We start from the raw sequence: 19289 nt of genomic DNA on the forward strand, positions 1-19289 counted from the left end.
TTTTTCTCAGCAAAAGAAACAATAAGAGAGGTAAATAGAGAGCCTACATCCTGGGAACAAATCTTTACTCCTCACACTTCAGATAGAGCCCTAATATCCAGAGTATACAAAGAACTCAAAAAATTAGACAATAAGAGAACAAACAACCCCTGAGCCTTTTAGTCACGAGAACAGAAACCCGGCAACACTCCATGCACTCGTGTTGCTGGCCTCACCCATGCCACTTTGTCTAAGGCATAAAGGAAGGCTAACTTTCATAGTCCAGAAAGTACTCTCTTTCTGGAATTTTCAGAAAGCTCCCTTCTTCTAAGGATAGTCAGACTCCTGAGAAATCCCACCCTTGTATGTCCCTTCCTATGCTTGACCCAGCACCATGCTACTTTCTCCTGGGTGGGAGGAAGCATTTACTTTGAGGAGCAGACCATTTAATTTTTCTAGAAATTTCAGATGCACCAACAATTCCTATCTCACTCTTTATAACAACATAAGTGCAATTGGATCAGGTATAAGATAAAAGTAAAAAAACAAAAACAAACAAACAAACAAAAAAAACAAAACATTACACCACTGGTAGACAACATAGAGAACTTTTTTTTTTTTAATTTAATGTCCATTAGGATAAAAGCCTGCACCAACCACCCAGTAGAAAGTGGACAAACATTACAAATAGGCAGTTGAGAGAAAAGGAAATTCAGATGGCTTGAATTATACAGGAAAAAAAGAAACAAAATAAAATGATGGTGAAATACCAATTCCCACTTGTTGGTTTGGCAAATTTCAAGAAGTTGATCACTCACCCCATGAACTGGATGGGTGAGGGTCATCCAGTCCTTCTACTTTGTCTCTGCCCTCACTCTGGGAAGTAGCCCTTCTCCATTATGACTTTTTGTAAAAAAAGAAATTTCTCCATGTTGTTTTCTAGTACTTTAATGGATTTTTAATTGTATCTGATCCAACTGGATTTCCCTCCTTTTACCTTAAGAGGTAAATAAATGGGTTGGTGCCATTCAGAGATCACTCACCTCACTCCCAGGAAGGTCTCTGAGGGACGGTGCTGTGCCCAGGCCATGGTGATGCTGGCTTCTTCTCCCACTCTCTTCCTTCTGGTCATCCTGGTTTAGTGTCTGCAGGGAAAGTAGGAGGCTTTTCCGGGTCTTGGGAGTCCTAGGCCTTTCAGGAGTCTCTGAATAGCTGTCTACTTCACTGTAGTTTCCAAGGGAAACCATGGAGATGGCGCTAGTTCTGCCGGGATAGCGGAGATTGGCCCTTTGCGCACCGGGCCTAGGACTCCGGGGCTTGGGGCTCATGGGTCTGCAGGGCATGCCTTGGTTTTCATAGGCCAAGCAACAGGCAGAGTTGCAGGGAAGGGTGTGGCCGATGCCCACCTGCTGGGCTCCGGGGCTTGGGGGACATGAAAGCCAGGACTCTTCAGGGAAGATACTGGAAGGGAGGTACCTGCTGCCTTCCTGGGGGACTGTGCATTTGATGGTTGGTTCACTTTTCCTCCTGTGTTCTGGGGAGACTAAATTGCTGGGTGACAAAGGTGCCGTGGGATGTGAGGGGGTCCAGCGATCCCTAAAAACATAGATTTCGGTGTCCTCTGTCCACTCCTCACAGTGGCTGCTGGTCACTGGTGGGGAAGGGCAGATGGGATCCAGGGTTTCTGGTCCTGGAAGCACACTGACCAAGGATGACCTTTTGGGGCCTTCCACGTCTTTGCTTTTCAGAAATGCAAGCCAGGAGGGCTGGCGTGGCCTGCTCTTTTCCTTTTCGCCCTTGAGAGAACCCGGAGAACACTCTTCGGCATTCTCTTTGTCTAAAACTTTTGACTCGAAAAAACTCGAAAAGGTCTTATGAGCTAAGGCCAGCCTCGCTCTGAGTGTTCGCTCTGGTGTCTTGAGTCTCTTTGTGTTGCAGCTTTCTAAAGAAGGTCTGTTACAAAGGTCGCCTGGTGTCCCCACAGGTCTCGCTTCTCCTAGCTCTGCGGCCCCTGCGGCCCCTTCGCTTCCGCGCAGGAGGATGGTCTCAGGAGAAGTGGAAATACCCACATGGCGCGGAGATGTTGCAGCCCAACTGGGAGCATCTGCAGTAGTCTCAGCCTGCAGTTCCTCTGTGGCTAAAGAATCCCTGGTCTGGCTTTCCATAGTCAGGGCCAGTGCACCTGGTATGGCCTTTCCAGGGCTCTCTGTAGCCAAGGTCTTGCCTTTCCTGAAAGAGCTCACCTTGAGAAACGTCAGGCGTTTCGCGGGTTCCTGAGAGATCTTGCGGAGCCGGCGGCGGGGCGGTTCAGGACGCTGGAGCCCTGGGGTGCAGCTGGAGGCCTGGGAACAGGGACACTTCTCCACATCTCCAGCGGCCTCCAGGTCCCCTTCTGTGAAGACTGCCATGCTCTCCAAAACCTTTTCTCTGGGCTCCTCTTGCTTAAGTTCCGGGCTTGGTGGTCCCTGGCTCCTTGTAGGCTGGACGACCATGAGGTGGTGGGAGCCCCCATGTCCAGTGATTGGGCTCTTCCCAGACAGATTCTCTTCTGGAGATTCTGTCTCTACCGGATCAGCTCTGGAGATCAAAACTCTCCCAACCTCTGAGCCTTGAGCCAGATGTTGAAGAGCTCTATCACTGGTTGCTGATGTGGAAACTGCTGGCAAGTCACACTCATTATGGCAAATTGGTGTTTTCCAGCCCCTGGGAGGCTCACAGGGGGTCGTGCCAGCATTTAGGGAAAATTCTACTCTGTTTTCTAGAACATCAAGGGGATGTGATTCAGGAAGCAGGCCCTCTTTCCTCCTGGTGGCCTGCTGACCTTTCTGCTCCACAGCTATAATGATAAGGGTGCCCCTATCCCTAGAGTCTACTCCTGTTTGAGGTTCCTCCTGTAGGTGCCTGGGGCCATCCTCCAGCCCTTGGTCACACTCCTCATTTTCAGGGTTGCAGTGAGACACAGTGGCTTCTGGGAATTCGGAACTACCCTGCAAGTCATTTTTCTTGCATTTGATGTCTAGAATCATCACCTCTTGGGCCTCTTTTGCAATGTCTATTGCAGTTGATTTCAGGGTGGTCTGTGGGGCATCTGAGCTAGCACTCCCTTCCCAGGAGCCCAGAAAGTGTCTATTCCACACCTGTGTCCCACCACTGCTACAGTGAGGTGGGGAGTTGGCTCTAGTTGGCAGTCTTTTCTCACTGAGAACAGACTTTGATGTGTAATTACTGGTTTGGTTTCCTGCCTGTACCAAAATGTCCTGCAGGTGTTTTTGTTTATTGCTCACGTCAGCAGGGCTTGGCGTAGAGTGAGTGCCTTGGGGTTCCTCAGGTCTGCTTTCTGGGCTGTGTCCCAGCTTGTACTCAGTGGGCCCAGGCCCTTCCTCTTCGCTGCCAAGCTTCACCAATTCTGAAGTGAGGCATGAACTGGCTGGGCATAACCTAGCATCCTGTCCCAACTGGTTTTCCTGTGGGAGACCTGCAGATGGTGTATCCTGAGAAGCCCTTTTCAAGCTATAACCACTGGATCTGTTATGATCCTGCAAATTGCTTTGAGAAGCTGGAAGTAAATCAGATAGCTGGGTGGGGGCAGGGGAAAGGGTGTTTTGTGTCCTTGAGTCTTCTTCTGGTTCTGTCCCTTCCTTCAGATGGGTCCCAACCTTTATATAGTTCCGCCTCACAGGATCCCCAGCGTAATTTAAGGGAAACCTTTCTATGGAATGGGCCTTGACCAGTGTGCTCATGTGCTGACCCCAGTGCCCTGTGGATGCCCTGCCCTTATCACCAATATCCTCTGGGGCACTTTGGTGATGCTTGGCATTTAAGGGGAAAGATGTCCCCAAAGAAGGCTGGCAGGAGGCATTCAAGTAGGGCTGGGCCCAGAGCAACTCTGCATCCACTTTGGGGCCCGAAGTACTTCCGTTCTTTATCCTGACCCCAAGGGGGATTGTGTTGTCCAGTGGGCCTATACGAGGTAGCACAGGTACCCTGGCCCTGCTCTGGATATGTGGCCAGCTCCTACCTAGTTCACAGTACTGGACAAAGTAGGGCCAGATCGTAGGGATGTCCAGATAGCTCTCAGACCTGGATTTCTGAGAAGCAACAGGGGGCTCCCTACAGTTTTGAACAGTCACACTCTGTACAGGTTGGGGACTGCTGTTGCCAGTGACACCTTGCAAGCAGCACTCTGCCAGCAAAAACTCTTGGTCCAGACTGGTCACACAGTCCCAGAGGGGTTTTTCCTCCTTGTCCCCAGCAACTATGGCCAAGGTGTACACCTCATTTTTGTAAGATTCTTCCTTTAAGCCAGGGGACAAATCTAGTTCTTTCTTTGCATCAAGCTCAAAGACGCATGTCGAATGTTGCTCCTGAAGAGATCTAGTTGCTGGGACATCAGGACACCGCCAACCTGCTTCTCTGTCAACAGAGACACCACTTGAAGGGAAGAAGATTCCGGCTGTGAGGTCAGGGGGCAGGGACTCTGTGTCAGAGGCACTTTCGAAGGGGTCGGTTTTTGTGTCTGATCGACTTTCACTCTGGTGGGACAGAGTCTCAAAGTCATCGTGGTCCGTTTCCTGGCTCCATCCTTGCTCCTCTGGTTCTGCAGGGGATGGGGGGAGCTGATTATCTTCAATCTCACCTTCAGCTGGCAGGGGTGTGTCTGGCTCCGGAGTCTGGAAAGACAAGAAGAGAAGAATCAGAGATGAAGCCTGAGGACATCTGCACACATGTTTACACCATGCCTACCTTCACGGAAGGAGGAAGGCTTAGAAACATCTCATTAGTTTCCCAAGTGCCCCTAGGAAGGGAGGTATGTATGAAGAGCCACCTTTTATTAACATAGAAAACAAGTGATGAAGCCAAAGCCAAACCATAGGTAAAAATGTAGCACATAGTTTAAACAACCCTATTAAAAATCAGAATAGACTGAAGGAGCATGAGCCGTCTCAATAAATATAAATATATTGTATGAGTCATGGGGGAGAAGAATATTTAAGCCTAAATTTCCAGCAAGAAGGAACAAATTAATATGTTTGCATTGTGTTCTGTCTGTTCTAATGTAACCAGCTGGCTTACAAAGTTCTCCCACTTAAAACTGTTTTCTGATTTGGTTTCTACAGAAGCAAAAAACCTTGAGAACTAATGAGACTGCAAACACATTTTGAGATGTTAGAAATGCCCAAAGCAGCTTTGAAAAGTAGAGAACTGTGCAAGAACTTTGCAGAATTTCCTTCCCTGGTCACACATTTCTTAATCAACTTTTGAGATATGAATTTTTTTTCTTCTTTTCTTTTTTTTTTTTTTTTGGTACTGGGGATTGAACTCAGGGGCACTCAACCATGGAGCCACATCCCCAGCCCTATTTTGTATTTTATTTACAGATAGGGTCTCACTGAGTTGCTTAGTGTCTCGCCTTTGCTGAGGCTGGCTTTGAACTCACAATCCTTCTGTCTCAGCCTCTTGAGCTGCTGTATTTACAGGTGTGCGCCACCACACCTGGCTGAGGTATGAATTTCTGTATTTCCAAAATATTTCACAAAGCAGAAAGGATTTGTCAAAACAGATCCAATTTTGACAAATGTGTACATCTGTGTACTACCAATGTGAAGAATATCTATTTCCATTTTCCTCCCCCAAGTCCCTACCCTTAACCTAGCCAATTCCTCACCCACCCCACTGCCTACCTCATCAATGACCTGCTTCCTACCACAATCTATATATGCCTGCTTCGGAGTTTCACATGGACACTATGTTTGGGAGGCCTGGATTCCTTCTCTCAGGCATGATGGCTGTAGCCTGTCTCAGCACATACATGACTTCAATTAGGAGATAATGCTATGTACAACATTCAATTACGAACCTCCCCCAAATCTCCCAGGCCAGAAGTGGGGCAAGCACTGAGCCCTCTTACAGCCAAGACTCCTCCCAAATTTTGTGCTTTTCCAAGCATAGTTTTCCAGGACTTGTCATACGAGATTTCTCCAAGTAAAATTGCTTTCAATCCATCTTAACTCAGAGAAGGAAAATAAACACTGAAGTGTATGAAGTGTGAGGTTATTAATTAAGGGGCAAGGTGGGAAATCAGGAATAATATGATAATATGGTTTCAAATGTGTGAGAATCAGGAAGGACTTGGGAACAGAAAAGGAAATATTAAAAACCAAACCATTTGTACAGGAGGGCTGTGTAGTTGTTATGGGGTGTTCAAGAGAGAAAAGTGAGGGAAGCTAGGCTCTGCCAGGGGTCCGCTGCAGGAACTTTCCTGTGATCTCTGTGCACAGACTTGATCCTATATACCTCCCAAGTCAGGGTGAGAACAAGTGAGATGCAGTGTGAACACACCTCAGCACACACAGAAAACTGTGCAACAGGCAAAGTTTGTTTTGTTGCTGATGAAAAAACTGATAAGCCACTAGAGTGCTCATGCTAAGTGGCTTCTGCCTTTGAGAGCACTTCACACCTCTCATCTTGTCACATAGGTCATCTCTACAAGGACTGACCTTCTGTCTGTGGGACATCAGGGTGGTCCTTTCAACAATGCGGTAGCTTGATGTCACCTTTATAGAAGCCTGTTGGCAACAGTACTCATACCCTGCAGGCCCAGAGAAGAGTGTAGAAATCACCACTTAGTACTTATATCTTAAGCTACATAAGATATATGTAGCTTGATGATGGCAGAATTAAAATTTGTCAATTGTCATTGTCCTACAACTTCCAGGAACAGTAGGAGCAATCATCTCATGGGAGCTGAATCGTACCCCCTCTACGATCACAGGTCTAATACACACCCTGCATCCTGGGAAGCCCCCTCATGTGATAAGAGCTTCTCCAGAGCAGAACCAGAATGGAGAGGATGATCAACCAGAACACGGTCTGATCAAGACTCTTGTCCTCTGCCCCAATTCTTCCTCCCCTTAAACCTTCAGATCATGTCAATACCCCAAGACAGGGCTGAGATGCTGGATCTCATTTTGCCCCCTCCATGTGGCCTTATTAAAGTTCTTTTCCTGCTTCTCAGCATTACTGTTTCTGTTTGGTTCTTGGAGCCAATGGCTTGACCTGGTTTTTTGGGATCCTGAAGCCAAGACTCTGGTAAGAATACTGATGAAGGTTTTTACTTTATTATCCCTAATATCCTCTTGCCTCACCTGTACCCCCCCCACCCCAATCTTTATCTGTTTTCTATCACCATAGATCAAATTCACATTTTCTAAAATTTCATATGAAGCCATATAGCACGTATTATTTTTTGTTGGTCTTTTTCACTCTGCACTATTATTTTGAGATTTAGCTATGTTGTTGTATGGGTCAGTATCCATTCCTCTGCTGATGGACATCTGAGTTGTTCCTCCTTTTTTGGCTTTTCAAATAAAGCTGTAATGAACCTTTGTGTACAAGTCATTGTATGGACATGTGTGCTTTCATTTTTCTTGGAAAACACTGGGGAGTGGAAATGATGACGTTAGTGGTAGGGGTATATGTTTAACTGCTTAAGAAACTATTAGTGGGGCTGGGGTTGTGGCTCAGTGGCAGAGCGCTTGCCTAGCATGTGGGAGGCACTGGGTTCAATCCTCAGCAACACATAAAAATGAAATAAAGGTATGTGTCCATCTACAACCAAAAACTATTTAAAAAAAAAAGAAAGAAAGAAACTACAAGTGGTTCTCTGTTCTCTCTTCACTCCCCCAGCTGCTCCATATTCTCAACACCTGGTGTGGCAAGTCTTATTCAGTGTAATAATTCTAGTGATTTGAAGTGGTGTATTCCTATAGTCTTAATTTGCATTTTCCTTATGATATAGGACATTGAACGTCTTTTTATATGCTTTGTTCTCATCTGGACATCTTCCTTGGTGAAGTTTCTATTCGATATTCTGCCCACTTTAAAAACTGAATTGTGTTTGTAAGTCTTTTGTTGGATATGTTTTGCCAACAATTTCTTCCCATCTATGGCTTGCCTTTTCATTTAATTACCAATGCCTTTTGAAGAGACCAAAGGTTTTTATTTTGATGAAGCCCAATTTTTGTATGTCAGTATGTGTGTGTTTGTGTGTGTGTGTATGCGCGCGCGCGTGTTGGATTTAAAAAAACTCTTTCTAATCAAGGTCACTAAAATTTTTTTAATCATTCCTTGTAGACTATGTTATGCAAAATAATACCCCTCTCACCAAAAGAGATTCATGTCCTGATTCCTGGGACCTGTGAATACTACCTATTATGGTAAAAGGGACTTTGCAAGTGGATTAGGTTGAAGATTTCGAGATTATCCTGGATTGTCTGTGTGCGTCTTTATACAGGAAAAACAGAAGAGTCAGAGAAGTAGATATGGCCAGAGTATGTGGTTAGTGGATTTATTTACTTAGTTATTTACTTATAATTAATTAATTATATTTTTTTGTTACCAGGAATTGATTGAACCCAGGGGGTCTAAACCACTGAGTCAAACCCCCAGCCCTTTTTTACTTTTTGAGACAGGGCTTCACTAAGTTGCTTAGAGCCACACTAAGTTGCTGAGGTTAGACTCAAACCTCAATTCTCTTGCCTCAGCTTCCCGAGCCTCTGGGATTATAGGCATATACCACCATGCCTGGCCATTTTTTATTGTTTAAATTTCATTTCATTTAAAAATTTTCATTGGTGTATTATAATTATACACAATAGTGGGATTTGTTGTTACTGCTAAAAGGTCAATGCTCCCTAATTTTAACTACAGAGTCAATGTAATCTTAATCAAAACTGCAGCAAATTTGCTTATACACATCAACTGACTCTAAAATTTTTATGGAGGGACAAAGAAACTAGAGTAGCTAAAACAATTTTGAAAAAGAACAAAGCTTGAACATCCTTAAGATTTACTGTAAAGCAACAGTAATTAAAGCAACTTGGAGTCAATGAAAGGAGAGACAGATGGATTGTTAGAACATAAAAAAGAACCCCAAAATAGACCCACAGTGGGTTTTTGACAAGGGTGCAAAGGCAAATCAATGAAGAAAGAATAGTCTTGTTAAGAAAGAGTGTTAGAATAACTGCATATCAGCATGCAAAAGGAATTAACACATAACTTACTCATATAAAAATGATTCAAATCTGATTATAAATTGAAGGATAAAACTTATAGAAAGGAGCATAGGAAAAGGAAGTATCAAGAACATGAAGAAAGAGCCTACATACGGGAGAAAATCTTGCTACAAAAAACCAATCAATAAATAGGCTAAGGAACTGAACAGACACTTCACAGAAAAAGAAATATGAATGGTCAACAAATATATAAAAAGATGTTCATCATCTCTATCAATTAGAGAAATACAAATCAAAACTACACTGAGATTTCATCTCACTCTAGACAGAATGGCAATCATCAAGAATACAAGTAACAATGCAAATGTTGGCGAGGATGTGGGGGAAAAGGTACACTCATACATTGCTGGTGGGACTGCAAATTGGTACAACCACTCTGGAAAGCAGTATGGAGATTCCTCACAAAACCTGGAATGGAACCACCTTTGACCCAGTTATCCCACTCCTTGGCATATACCCAAATGACTTAAAATCAGCATACTATAGTGACATGGCCACATCAATGTTCATAACAGCTCAATTCACAACAGCTAAGATATGGAACCAACCTAGGTGCCCTTCAGATAAAGAAAATGTGATACATATACGCAACGTTCAGCCATAAAGAATGAAATTATAGCATTTTCCAGTAAATGAATGGAACTGGAGACTAACATGCTAAGTGAAATAAGCCAGTTCCCCGAAACTAAAGGCCAAATGTTCCGTCTGATGTGCGGGTGCTGACTCACAATAGGCTGGGGGAGGAGTGGAGGTTCACCCAATTGGACAGGGGGAATTGAGGAAAGGTAGGGGGATGGGAATGGGAAAGATAGTAGAAAGAATCAGACATAACTGTCCTATGTTCATTTATGAATACACAACCAGTGTAACTCCACATCATGTATGACCACAGAAATGGGAAGCTATACTGCATGTATGTGTGTCAAAATACATTCTACTGTCATGTGTAACTAAAAAGAACAAATAAAAAAATTAAAGAATAGAGCATAGGATATTTTATGCATAATTGAATTTGACAAATGATATTTTTAGATGTAATGCCTAAATAATAACCTTTAAAAGAAAAATACATAAATTGAACTTTATCTAAAATTAAAAACTTTTTCATACAGATAACACTGTCAAGAGAATGGAAAGATAACCACAAACTGGAAGAAAATATTTGTGAATTACATACCTTATAAAGGTTTTTTTTATCCAGAAAATAGAAAGAATTCTCAATATTCAATAGTAAGAAAACAAATAACCTAACTTAAAAATGGGAAAAAAAGATCTGAATAGACATATTTACCAAAGATGATATCTGAATGACCCAAAAGCAGGTAAAAAAATGTTTAACATCATTAGTCATTAGGGAACTAAAAATTAAAACCATGAGATAGCACTATATACCTATTAATTAGAAAAACTTACTAAACATAATGGCAATATCAAATTTTGATAACATAAAGTAACTGGAACTCTTACATGCTATTGGTGCATATGAAAAATTGAATAGGTACTTTGAAAAGTTTCACAATTTATAATAAAACATACGTAGTATCAAAGGAACCTATTTTTAGATATTTACCCAAGTACACTGAAAAAATTCTGTCCATACAAAAACCTACATGTAAACTTTTATAGCAATTCTACTCCTATTGTCTCCAAACTGAAAATAACCTAGCCAATAATGAATAGACAAATGAACAATGAAATACTATTAGCAAAAAAAGAATAAATTGTGATCATGTGATAACTTGAAAGAATTAGAAATGCATTTTGCAAAGTGAAAGAAGACAAACTCGAGAGCTGTGTATTATAGGATTATAGATTTTTTTAAAAATATTTTTTAGTTGTATATGAACAAAATATCTTTATTTTACTTATTTTTAATGTGGTGCTAAGGATCTAATCCAGTGTCTCACACGTGCTAGGCGAGCGCTCTGCCACTGAACCACAACACCAGCCCTATAGATTTTTTTTTTCATCGCTGGGGATAGAACCAGGGATTTCACACATGCCAGGCACGTGCTCTGCGACTGAGCAATATCCATAGCCCATAAGGGAATTTTTGAAGTGAAAGAACTTCTATGTGTGGTACTGTGGTATAAATATATGATTCCATGGATCTGTCAAAATCTACTGAACTGCTTACCACCAGGAGTGATTTTTTACTCTATACAAAATAAACACACACATCAGAATATTGAGGGAACTCAATGGAATATAGACTATGACAAATGACTCTACCTGCATCAAAACAAATGATGCAATCATGCTGAAGGGGCTGGGGAACAAAGAAGTGGACCTAAGTAATTTTAGAAAATGTTATGTTGACTGGATACTGTAAGGCCGAAGACAAAAAGATCATGTACTTTAGGTGGCAAATATCTTACAGGGATATGGTTAAGTGATCTGAATCTACTTTACTTGCATATTTGCATTCAATAAATAAAAAAAAATACATTGAAGATAATGAGAACCAGCCTTCTGACTACAGAGAAAGAAGTTACAAATAAAGGCTTAATGGTACAATGAACTCATACTTCAAAGTATGGATACTTTAATACGTGTACACCAGCATGTACCCATGCATGCATGCACACACACACCCAAATAGGCAGACACAGAAACAAATATAAATATAAATATATGCATACATACTTACTTGCTGTGTCTGTTGGGGCAATGAAGATGCTTAAAGCCTAAATTTTGGTTTCCAAGTTCCATTCTAAGCTTTGTGCAGTGGCAGTAGCATAGCCAATAAGGTGCAATTATTGCTAATTGAAAAATTTCCTAAATTCCGTTCTATAATGCAAGGAGCCAGGTTTTCCTTGAAAGAGTGATTGATACCAAGACTTGGGCAGGGAAATACCAGATGAGTCTGGAACATACTGTAGTGCCAAAAAGTAGGGATGTGCTCAGGAAGAAAGAAAAATGATAAGAATATATCAAAAGATAGGTGACTGTATGACCAATGTGATTCTGCAACCTGTACAATCAGAAAAATGTGAAATTATACCCCATTTGATTCAAATGTATGAACTGTCAAGATCATTGTACTGTCATGTGTAACTAATAAAAAAAAAAGTAAAAAAAAAAAGAATATATCAAAAGACAGAGAAGGTCACTGGAAAGAACTGATAGCCTACGATGGAATCATGTGGTAGCGAAATAAATAACCAGGGCTAGGGTGTGGCTCAGCGATAGAGCACTTGCTTTGCAAGCGTGAGGTACTGGCTTTGATCCTCAGCACCACATAAAAATAAATAGATAAAATAAAGATATTGTGTCCATCTACAACTAAAAAAAATTTTTTTAAATAACCACATATTATAACCCTGAAAATAAAATAACCATTTGTATGAATAAATAAAAACTGAGAGAAACCTCTTCACACAATTAATCTATATTAAAGGAATGAGATAGAAAATCAACACTAGACCAGTACAGTAAGAGTTGCTATAGAGTAGATCTACCAATGAGTGTTAAAATTATGTATAAAGAGCAATTTAAAGGTTCATACTCTCCTGTAGTTTGGATCTGGAGCATGTGTTAAAAGGTTTGGTCACCAGTCTGTGGTGCTATTGGGAGATAGTGGACGTTTAGGAGGTGGGGCCTTGTGAAAGGAAGTTAGGTCGTTGGGGGTGTGCTCTTGAAGGGAACATTGGGACCCCAGCCCCTTTCTGTTTCTCTCTGTTTCCTGGCCACCATGAGGTAAGCAGCAACTCTGATATACATGAAATACTGGGCTGATACAAGCTCAACAGCAATTGGGCCAGGCAGCCATGGAATGAAACCTCTGAAACTGTGAGCCAATATAAAATTTTCCTCCTTCTCAATTGACCTCAAGTACATTGTCACAGTGGTGGAAAGCTAACATACTCTGACAGAGTAATCTCATCTGAGAGATTGTCATGTGAGGAAGGATTATGCAGTGTGACACATTCACTGAAGTGTTATTTGCCAAACAGTGGTAGAGGGATAACTTGTGATGAACAACAGGCACATTATTAAGCCAATTACGTTGACTGCTATACATACTCAATGTAAAATCAGACAACAGGGATGGCTGGAATGTGGTTTGTCTGGCAGGGTTGGGAGGTGGGGTCCAGTGAGAAATGTTTGGATCACAGGGTTAGAGTCCTTATGAATTAATGTTTTTCTCATAGGAGTGGGACAACTATATCAGAAGTTTGGTACCCGTTTCTCTCTTTGTACATGCCTGTCTTGTCTTCACCTTTTCACCGTGTAGGGAGCAGCACAAAGCCCTTTCCAGAAGCTGAGTAGATGGAGCTGCCCAATCTTGAACTTTCAGCCTCCAGAACTGTAAGCTAAATAAGCCTCTTTACTATGTACCGAAAATTACAAAATACTGATGTAAAAAAATAAAACACAAAAGTAAGAAAACTTTGAGGTCTGATGAAGGATACTTTCAAAAGCCTATATAGGAAATATCACATTCAATTAACCTTTAAAGTACCTTTTCAAGTTAAGAAATAAGACAACGATGATCATTCTGACAATTTGGACATTGTTCTAAAGATCCCAAAAGAGAGAGAAAAGCAATAAAATATATAAAAACTGCAAAGGAAAAAAATGAAAGAGTCATCATCCATAGAAAGTCCCACAGAAATTCCCTAAGAACCTTCAGGTAAATTACAGGCATGAAAAGATCAATATTATCAACTGCACTTCTACAATTGTTTTCTATCCAAGAATGGTTAGAAGGTTCAATTGAAAAGAGACATATTTATAAAAGTAGCAAAAAATATACCTCAGTACCTAAGAATATATTTCAAAACATATCTAAGATATTCATGGAAAAAATACTTTATCATAAAGTTTCAATTTCAATTTAAAACTTTATTGAAAAGCATTTTAAAAAGACTTCCGGTTCCATCAAAGATGGAGTGACTCCAATCCTCTCTTATCCTCTCCCTTACAATAAACTGTAGACAAAACACAACAGACAAGCACAGGAGGTCTCTGAAAGCGGGGGAGAGAGTGACAGCTACTTTGCTGATGCCAAGACTTAAAGAAGATGTGAATCCCTCTGGTTTCCTCACTATCTCCCACATACTAGAGAACCTTCAACCCTGTACCAAGAACAGGCTTGCACAATAATGCCTAAAGAGAGACTCTTCCTCCCTAGTCAAAAGACCTGGAAAAGGGTGACACAATGGAGTGCTGTTTTGGCAATACCTACCCCATTCCAGTCAAACAGCAACCAAAACTGCACAACCCTTCCCTTGGTCCTAGGAGAACCAAAAGCCCAGTTGACAGAATAGTCCCCTTGCCTCCAGGAAGCAGGCAGTGACAGCACTACCCTGATGCCCTCTTCTGGGGGCACTGCCTCAACAGGTGGAGTCAAGGACCTCACCAGGGAACATGTCCCCTGTTCTGTTGGGTGGTGGTTGATGGTGTTCCGATTTCCCAGCCTGAGGAGTGTCAAGGATTTAGAGACAGCTAAGCTTCCTTGCCCCCTCAGTAGCCATCAGGTTTAATGAGATAGTATGAGGAGTTAAAAACCACGTGCTTCCCTAACGTGCCCCACTGTGCCCCCGCCCAACCTCTCCCTTCACCATCAATGAGAAGGGGGAAATGGGTGGGGGAGCTGGCTGGCTCTCTGCTTGCCCTTCTTCTCCCCTCCTCTCCTCTGTAGTCCTGGTGGCCCAACTGGGGTCTGTGCTTCCACCCTTCCCTGCAGCAACAAAGCAGTGTGAGTCACCCTCCTTCCCCACTTCCCTCTTCACTTCCAGGCAAGGTGGCAGTGTGCGTCAGTGCTCCATTTTTATTGGGGTGGTGTCCTCGGGGGCCCAGTGGGAAGTTCAGTGTACACACCCAACCTGCTCTAGCAGTACCCCTCAACTGGGGACTTCTTGCTAAGGAAAAAAGAAGGTTAAATAAGATCCAGAGTCTTAGACTATAATGTCCTGGATATCATTGGAAGTCACTGATGAAACTAAGAACCAAGAAAATCACTACATGAACAAGAAAAAACAATCAACAATACCTACCAAAGAGATGACTCAAAAGTTGGGATTACCTGACAAAACCACCATCATAAAAATACTTCCATAAGCAATTATAATTTTCCTTGAAGCTAACGAAAATACAGGAAATATCGGCAATAAAAAATATTTCCACCCCCCCAAAAATGGAAATCATAAAACTGAAAACTATAAAGAGATAATAAGAACTTGCTGAATGGGCTCAGTAGTGGTGTAGAGACAACATAAGAGAATTGGTGAAATTGAAGACAAATTAATAGAATATACTCAATCTGAAAAATAGAAAGAAAATAGGTGGTAACAATATTAACAGAGTTTCAGGAACTTGTGAGAAAAATATTCAATAATATAACATCTGGAATTTGACCAAAGATACAAAGAAGCTGAGCAAATTCCAAATAAAACAAAAAGACAGAACCCCATGCTGAGATAGAGCATAATTAAACTTATGAAAACTAAAGACATGGAAAAAAAATCCTGAAAGCAGTCAAAGAAAAATGATGTCATTTTTAAAATATGGAATACAATTTCAGTAACTGGATTTCTCATCTCAAACTATGGAGGCAAGAACAAAGTGGGTATTTTTCAAATGGTGAATGAAAAAAAAAATTCAATATCCAGCAAAGTTTGCAGAACTAACAGAATTTGCACTGCCAATTGCAAATTCTACATCCAATGAAAATATCCTTCAAGAGTATATAGGAAATGAGGGCACTAGAGAAGACATATAAATGGAAAGATGTGATCTGCTTATGAGTCTTAGCATTTTGACTATGCCCAGAAATCCCTAGGCAACTGATTCATGATTTGTGATGAGTTAGTAATGCTATGAGCCATCTACCCATTCCTCTGCATGCTAGGATTTCAGAATTTCAGTACAGATATGGAACCAAAAATTGAAGTCACTCAGAGTGAACGACCCTTCAGCAAAGTTTGATTCTTCTACTGGACCAATATTCTTGTTTTTTAATATCTATAAGATAGACATTTTTCAGGGGGTAAAGTTTCCCTAAGAATTCTATCTTTTCTACAGAGCCCAGATGAGTTTCTACAAATACCAGAAGATTCACAGGATCTCATCATCCTTTAGACATACATAACAATTATACATACATAACACTATATAACCTAAAATATATACCAGTGCAGGTGTTAAGGTTTGGATTTTGAAAGCCTTCCTTTCCCAAACTCATGTGCTGGCAATGAAGCAATATTCAGAGGCGAAAAGATGAAGGTTATGATCTCATCAGTGGATTAATCCAATTGATGGATTACGAACGTGAATGGACATACTAATTGGTGGTGTAAATAATAGTTAGGTGGGGCTTGGCTGGAGGAAGTGGGTCACTGGGGATGTGGCCTCAGTAACTACATAGTCCCTTGGCCACTTCCTGCCTCTCTGCTCCTTGGCTGTCAAGAGTTTTGCAGCTTTCCTCTGCTATGCCCTCTGTCAGGTTGCTTTATCATACATACTCTGTCTCTATGCATTCTTTGATGAAAAGGTCTATTTCTAGTCATTGTTTAATCCTGAACCCATCGTGGCTAGCACATAGAATGCATTAAGAAAACACTCAATGGATGGATTCATGAATTGAGTGTTATACTCTTTCAAATTCCAAATAATGCAAATATTATACATTATTGCCTGAAATTACATAGACTCAGGAAATTCTTGTTTGATGAATAAGTAAATTCATCCATAGACATCAAGAGTCTTAAGGATTACAGTTTTTATTTCGTTATCATATTTCAACTCTCATCGACTGGTCATGGCTACCAAATGCATTGTGGAGCAGTTTTCTAAGATCACTTCTGGGATGAGATGAAATGAGTACCATTCTTACTCGGCAAGATCTGTCAGGGTGAGGGAAGAAGGAATTTTAACCTTCACTCTAATTAAAATGATGCACAAAGTGGGAAAAAACATTGCTTATGTGGATTTACATTGACGCTTTCTTGAAAGTCTGTTTTATTGAAAACATGTTTCATTTTTTCCCAGGTCATCTTGTTAAGGATACAGCTAAGTAGAGATATTAAGAACAAGAACTTTGAGCTCCATAGTCCTGGTGTCTGATGCTGCCCTAGAGTTCTCTACTCAGCACTACCTCCCATTTCCTTTCCTCCATCATCAACCCAGCAACCCACTCCTTGCAGTCCTCCTAGCTCAACTCCACAATTCTTCTCTTATTTTAAAATGTACTCATTTACTATCTTCTGGTGCATCTGTGCTCCATACTGGGATCTGAGCTCAGCACTGGGGATATTCAGACTGATGATGGCCAAATCACACCTCCCTATGGTAACCCTATCCTTGGGAAAGGATGTAACCTCTCATTTTGGTCCCTCACAGCCTGTAGTAACGGTCTGAAATGGTGTGCATGATGACCCCAGAGACAGTGTGTCTGGCATACTACTGTTGTGTCCCACAAAAGTTGGCTATTCCCACATCTACCATCACTGCCAGAATAAAATTTGAAAGCTCTGTCATGTTCCTGGTCCAGCTAGGGGGTCTCAGCTATAATAATATCTTAATGCCTATGGACAGGAAGGAAATATAGATAAAATGAAACAATTACTTTATAAATCACAGAAAATACATTTCCCCTATTTATACTACATTGAAATATTAATCTCAGCACGGGCATGCAGAAACCTGTATTCTGCCTGGACTTGTATATTTCTTGTAGCACATTTACCATACAGTAAATCTAGAGAATCATTTGGTTGCTTAAACTTAAAAAAAACAAACACAGCTAAAATAGGTCTATTATATTTGGCAGTGTCCAAACTTCACACTCATTATCTCATTTGATCCTGCCAATTGCTTTATGTATTATCATTATCCCTTATTTTTAATTAGTAATAGCACTGTGTTTTAGAAAAATTCAGACTCTGTTGTCAGAAAGTCACCACCTAGCTGTGTGTTTGTGGTGAGGTGTGGGACTCACTGAACCTCAGATTCCCCAGGATAAACACCTATGAACCATTGCAGCTTCCCAGAAGGACACATCCTGCTCCAGGGGGATGGATTCCTTTGTGATTCAGTCCAAACATGAGCTTCCAGAAAGCATCACAGATCCTGAGTTGTAAGCCAAATTGGGACCTGGCAATTTCACTGATCCAAATGCTGTTTTGTTTCACAGGGGACAAAGGCACATGCATTTTACTGAAGATGCTAATGTTTAAAAACAAACAAAAAACCCCCAGCAGTCTCAGGCCACCTTCCTGCCCCTTCCATCTGGCTGCCCCCCACTGCCTGGGGGTTGGCTGAGTCAGACAATGGGGCCCTGGGTGGACTGGGGCGCCACTGCACAAAGGAAGCAGACGGTACTTTCCAACAAGTGAGCCACAGATCAAGAAACCAACAGTTTTCTGACTGAAGGAAAAAAGAGACCTTAAGAATGAGTTGAGTCGAAAGCTTAGTACATGGCATATGTGAGTCAGAAAATGAGTAAGAAGTTCAATTAAAATTTAGAAATCCGGCACTGGGGCTACGGCCACTGTGCGTCTCCAAAGGAAATCTTAAACTTGACCATTGCAGAAATGCCGCAATTCTGCACTCAGCTCAGGAAAGGAACATGTACAGATCTACTCTCCAGTTGACAAAACATGAAAAAAATGCAAAAAGGTCTGTTTGTTACTTCTGATGGAAAAAAGATGAGATTACTTGCTTAAGCTGATGAAATGAGTCTCAGAACAACATGGAAATGGAGCTTCTATGAAGGGTCTTGGAATGGTTAACTTCAAAGAAAAGGGTAACAAGAGACACGAAGGCAGAAGAATTATTCTTATGGGTTCTGAAACCACTAAAACTTCAGAATCAGGGGCCTTCTATTCTCAAGACCAGATTCTTCAAGCCACAGGAAATATCATACTGGCCTTTCATCTGCTGTGTGGTGAGCTGGCCCCAATTCTTTCTGACAGATCTACATTCAGACCCTCCCCAGCGAATGACACTCCCTAATACTGAAGTTCAGTGACCTCAGTCAGCACAAGCTGTACACATCCTCAGCCACTGCAAAAGCATGTCGACAGTATGCCTATTTCTGTAAAGTCACCCAGGGCCCACAGGTCCATTTCTGAATGTCTCTGACTTAATCACTGTCCAGCATTAAGACAAGAAGCAGTTGTTTCTGAGTTACTAAAGTCGCTAAGCTATCTGAAAACAAAAGTGGAATTTTAAAAGCTATAAAGTGTATCTAATACAAAAAGTTTGGTTTTTTTTTTTTTGCGGGGGGGG

At 41.5% G+C, this 19289-nt stretch overlaps 1 protein-coding gene and 1 pseudogene across 8 annotated transcripts in view; one reads left to right on the forward strand and one right to left on the reverse strand.

The window, feature by feature from the left end:
• Arhgef4 (Rho guanine nucleotide exchange factor 4) overlaps positions 1-19289 on the reverse strand; it is a 186543-nt gene that overhangs the window by 112626 nt on the left and 54628 nt on the right. For all 8 annotated transcript variants that reach the window (XM_048812177.1, XM_048812174.1, XM_048812173.1 and 5 more), the window contains exon 2: positions 1023-4649. In XM_048812177.1, the coding sequence (XP_048668134.1) occupies positions 1023-4649 (3627 nt within the window). The remainder of the gene's footprint in view (positions 1-1022; positions 4650-19289) is intronic.
• On the forward strand, positions 18329-19281 carry LOC125619438 (annotated as a pseudogene).

The sequence above is a fragment of the Marmota marmota genome, unplaced genomic scaffold, assembly GCF_001458135.2.
Source record: "Marmota marmota marmota unplaced genomic scaffold, marMar, whole genome shotgun sequence".
NCBI lineage: Eukaryota > Metazoa > Chordata > Mammalia > Rodentia > Sciuridae > Marmota > Marmota marmota.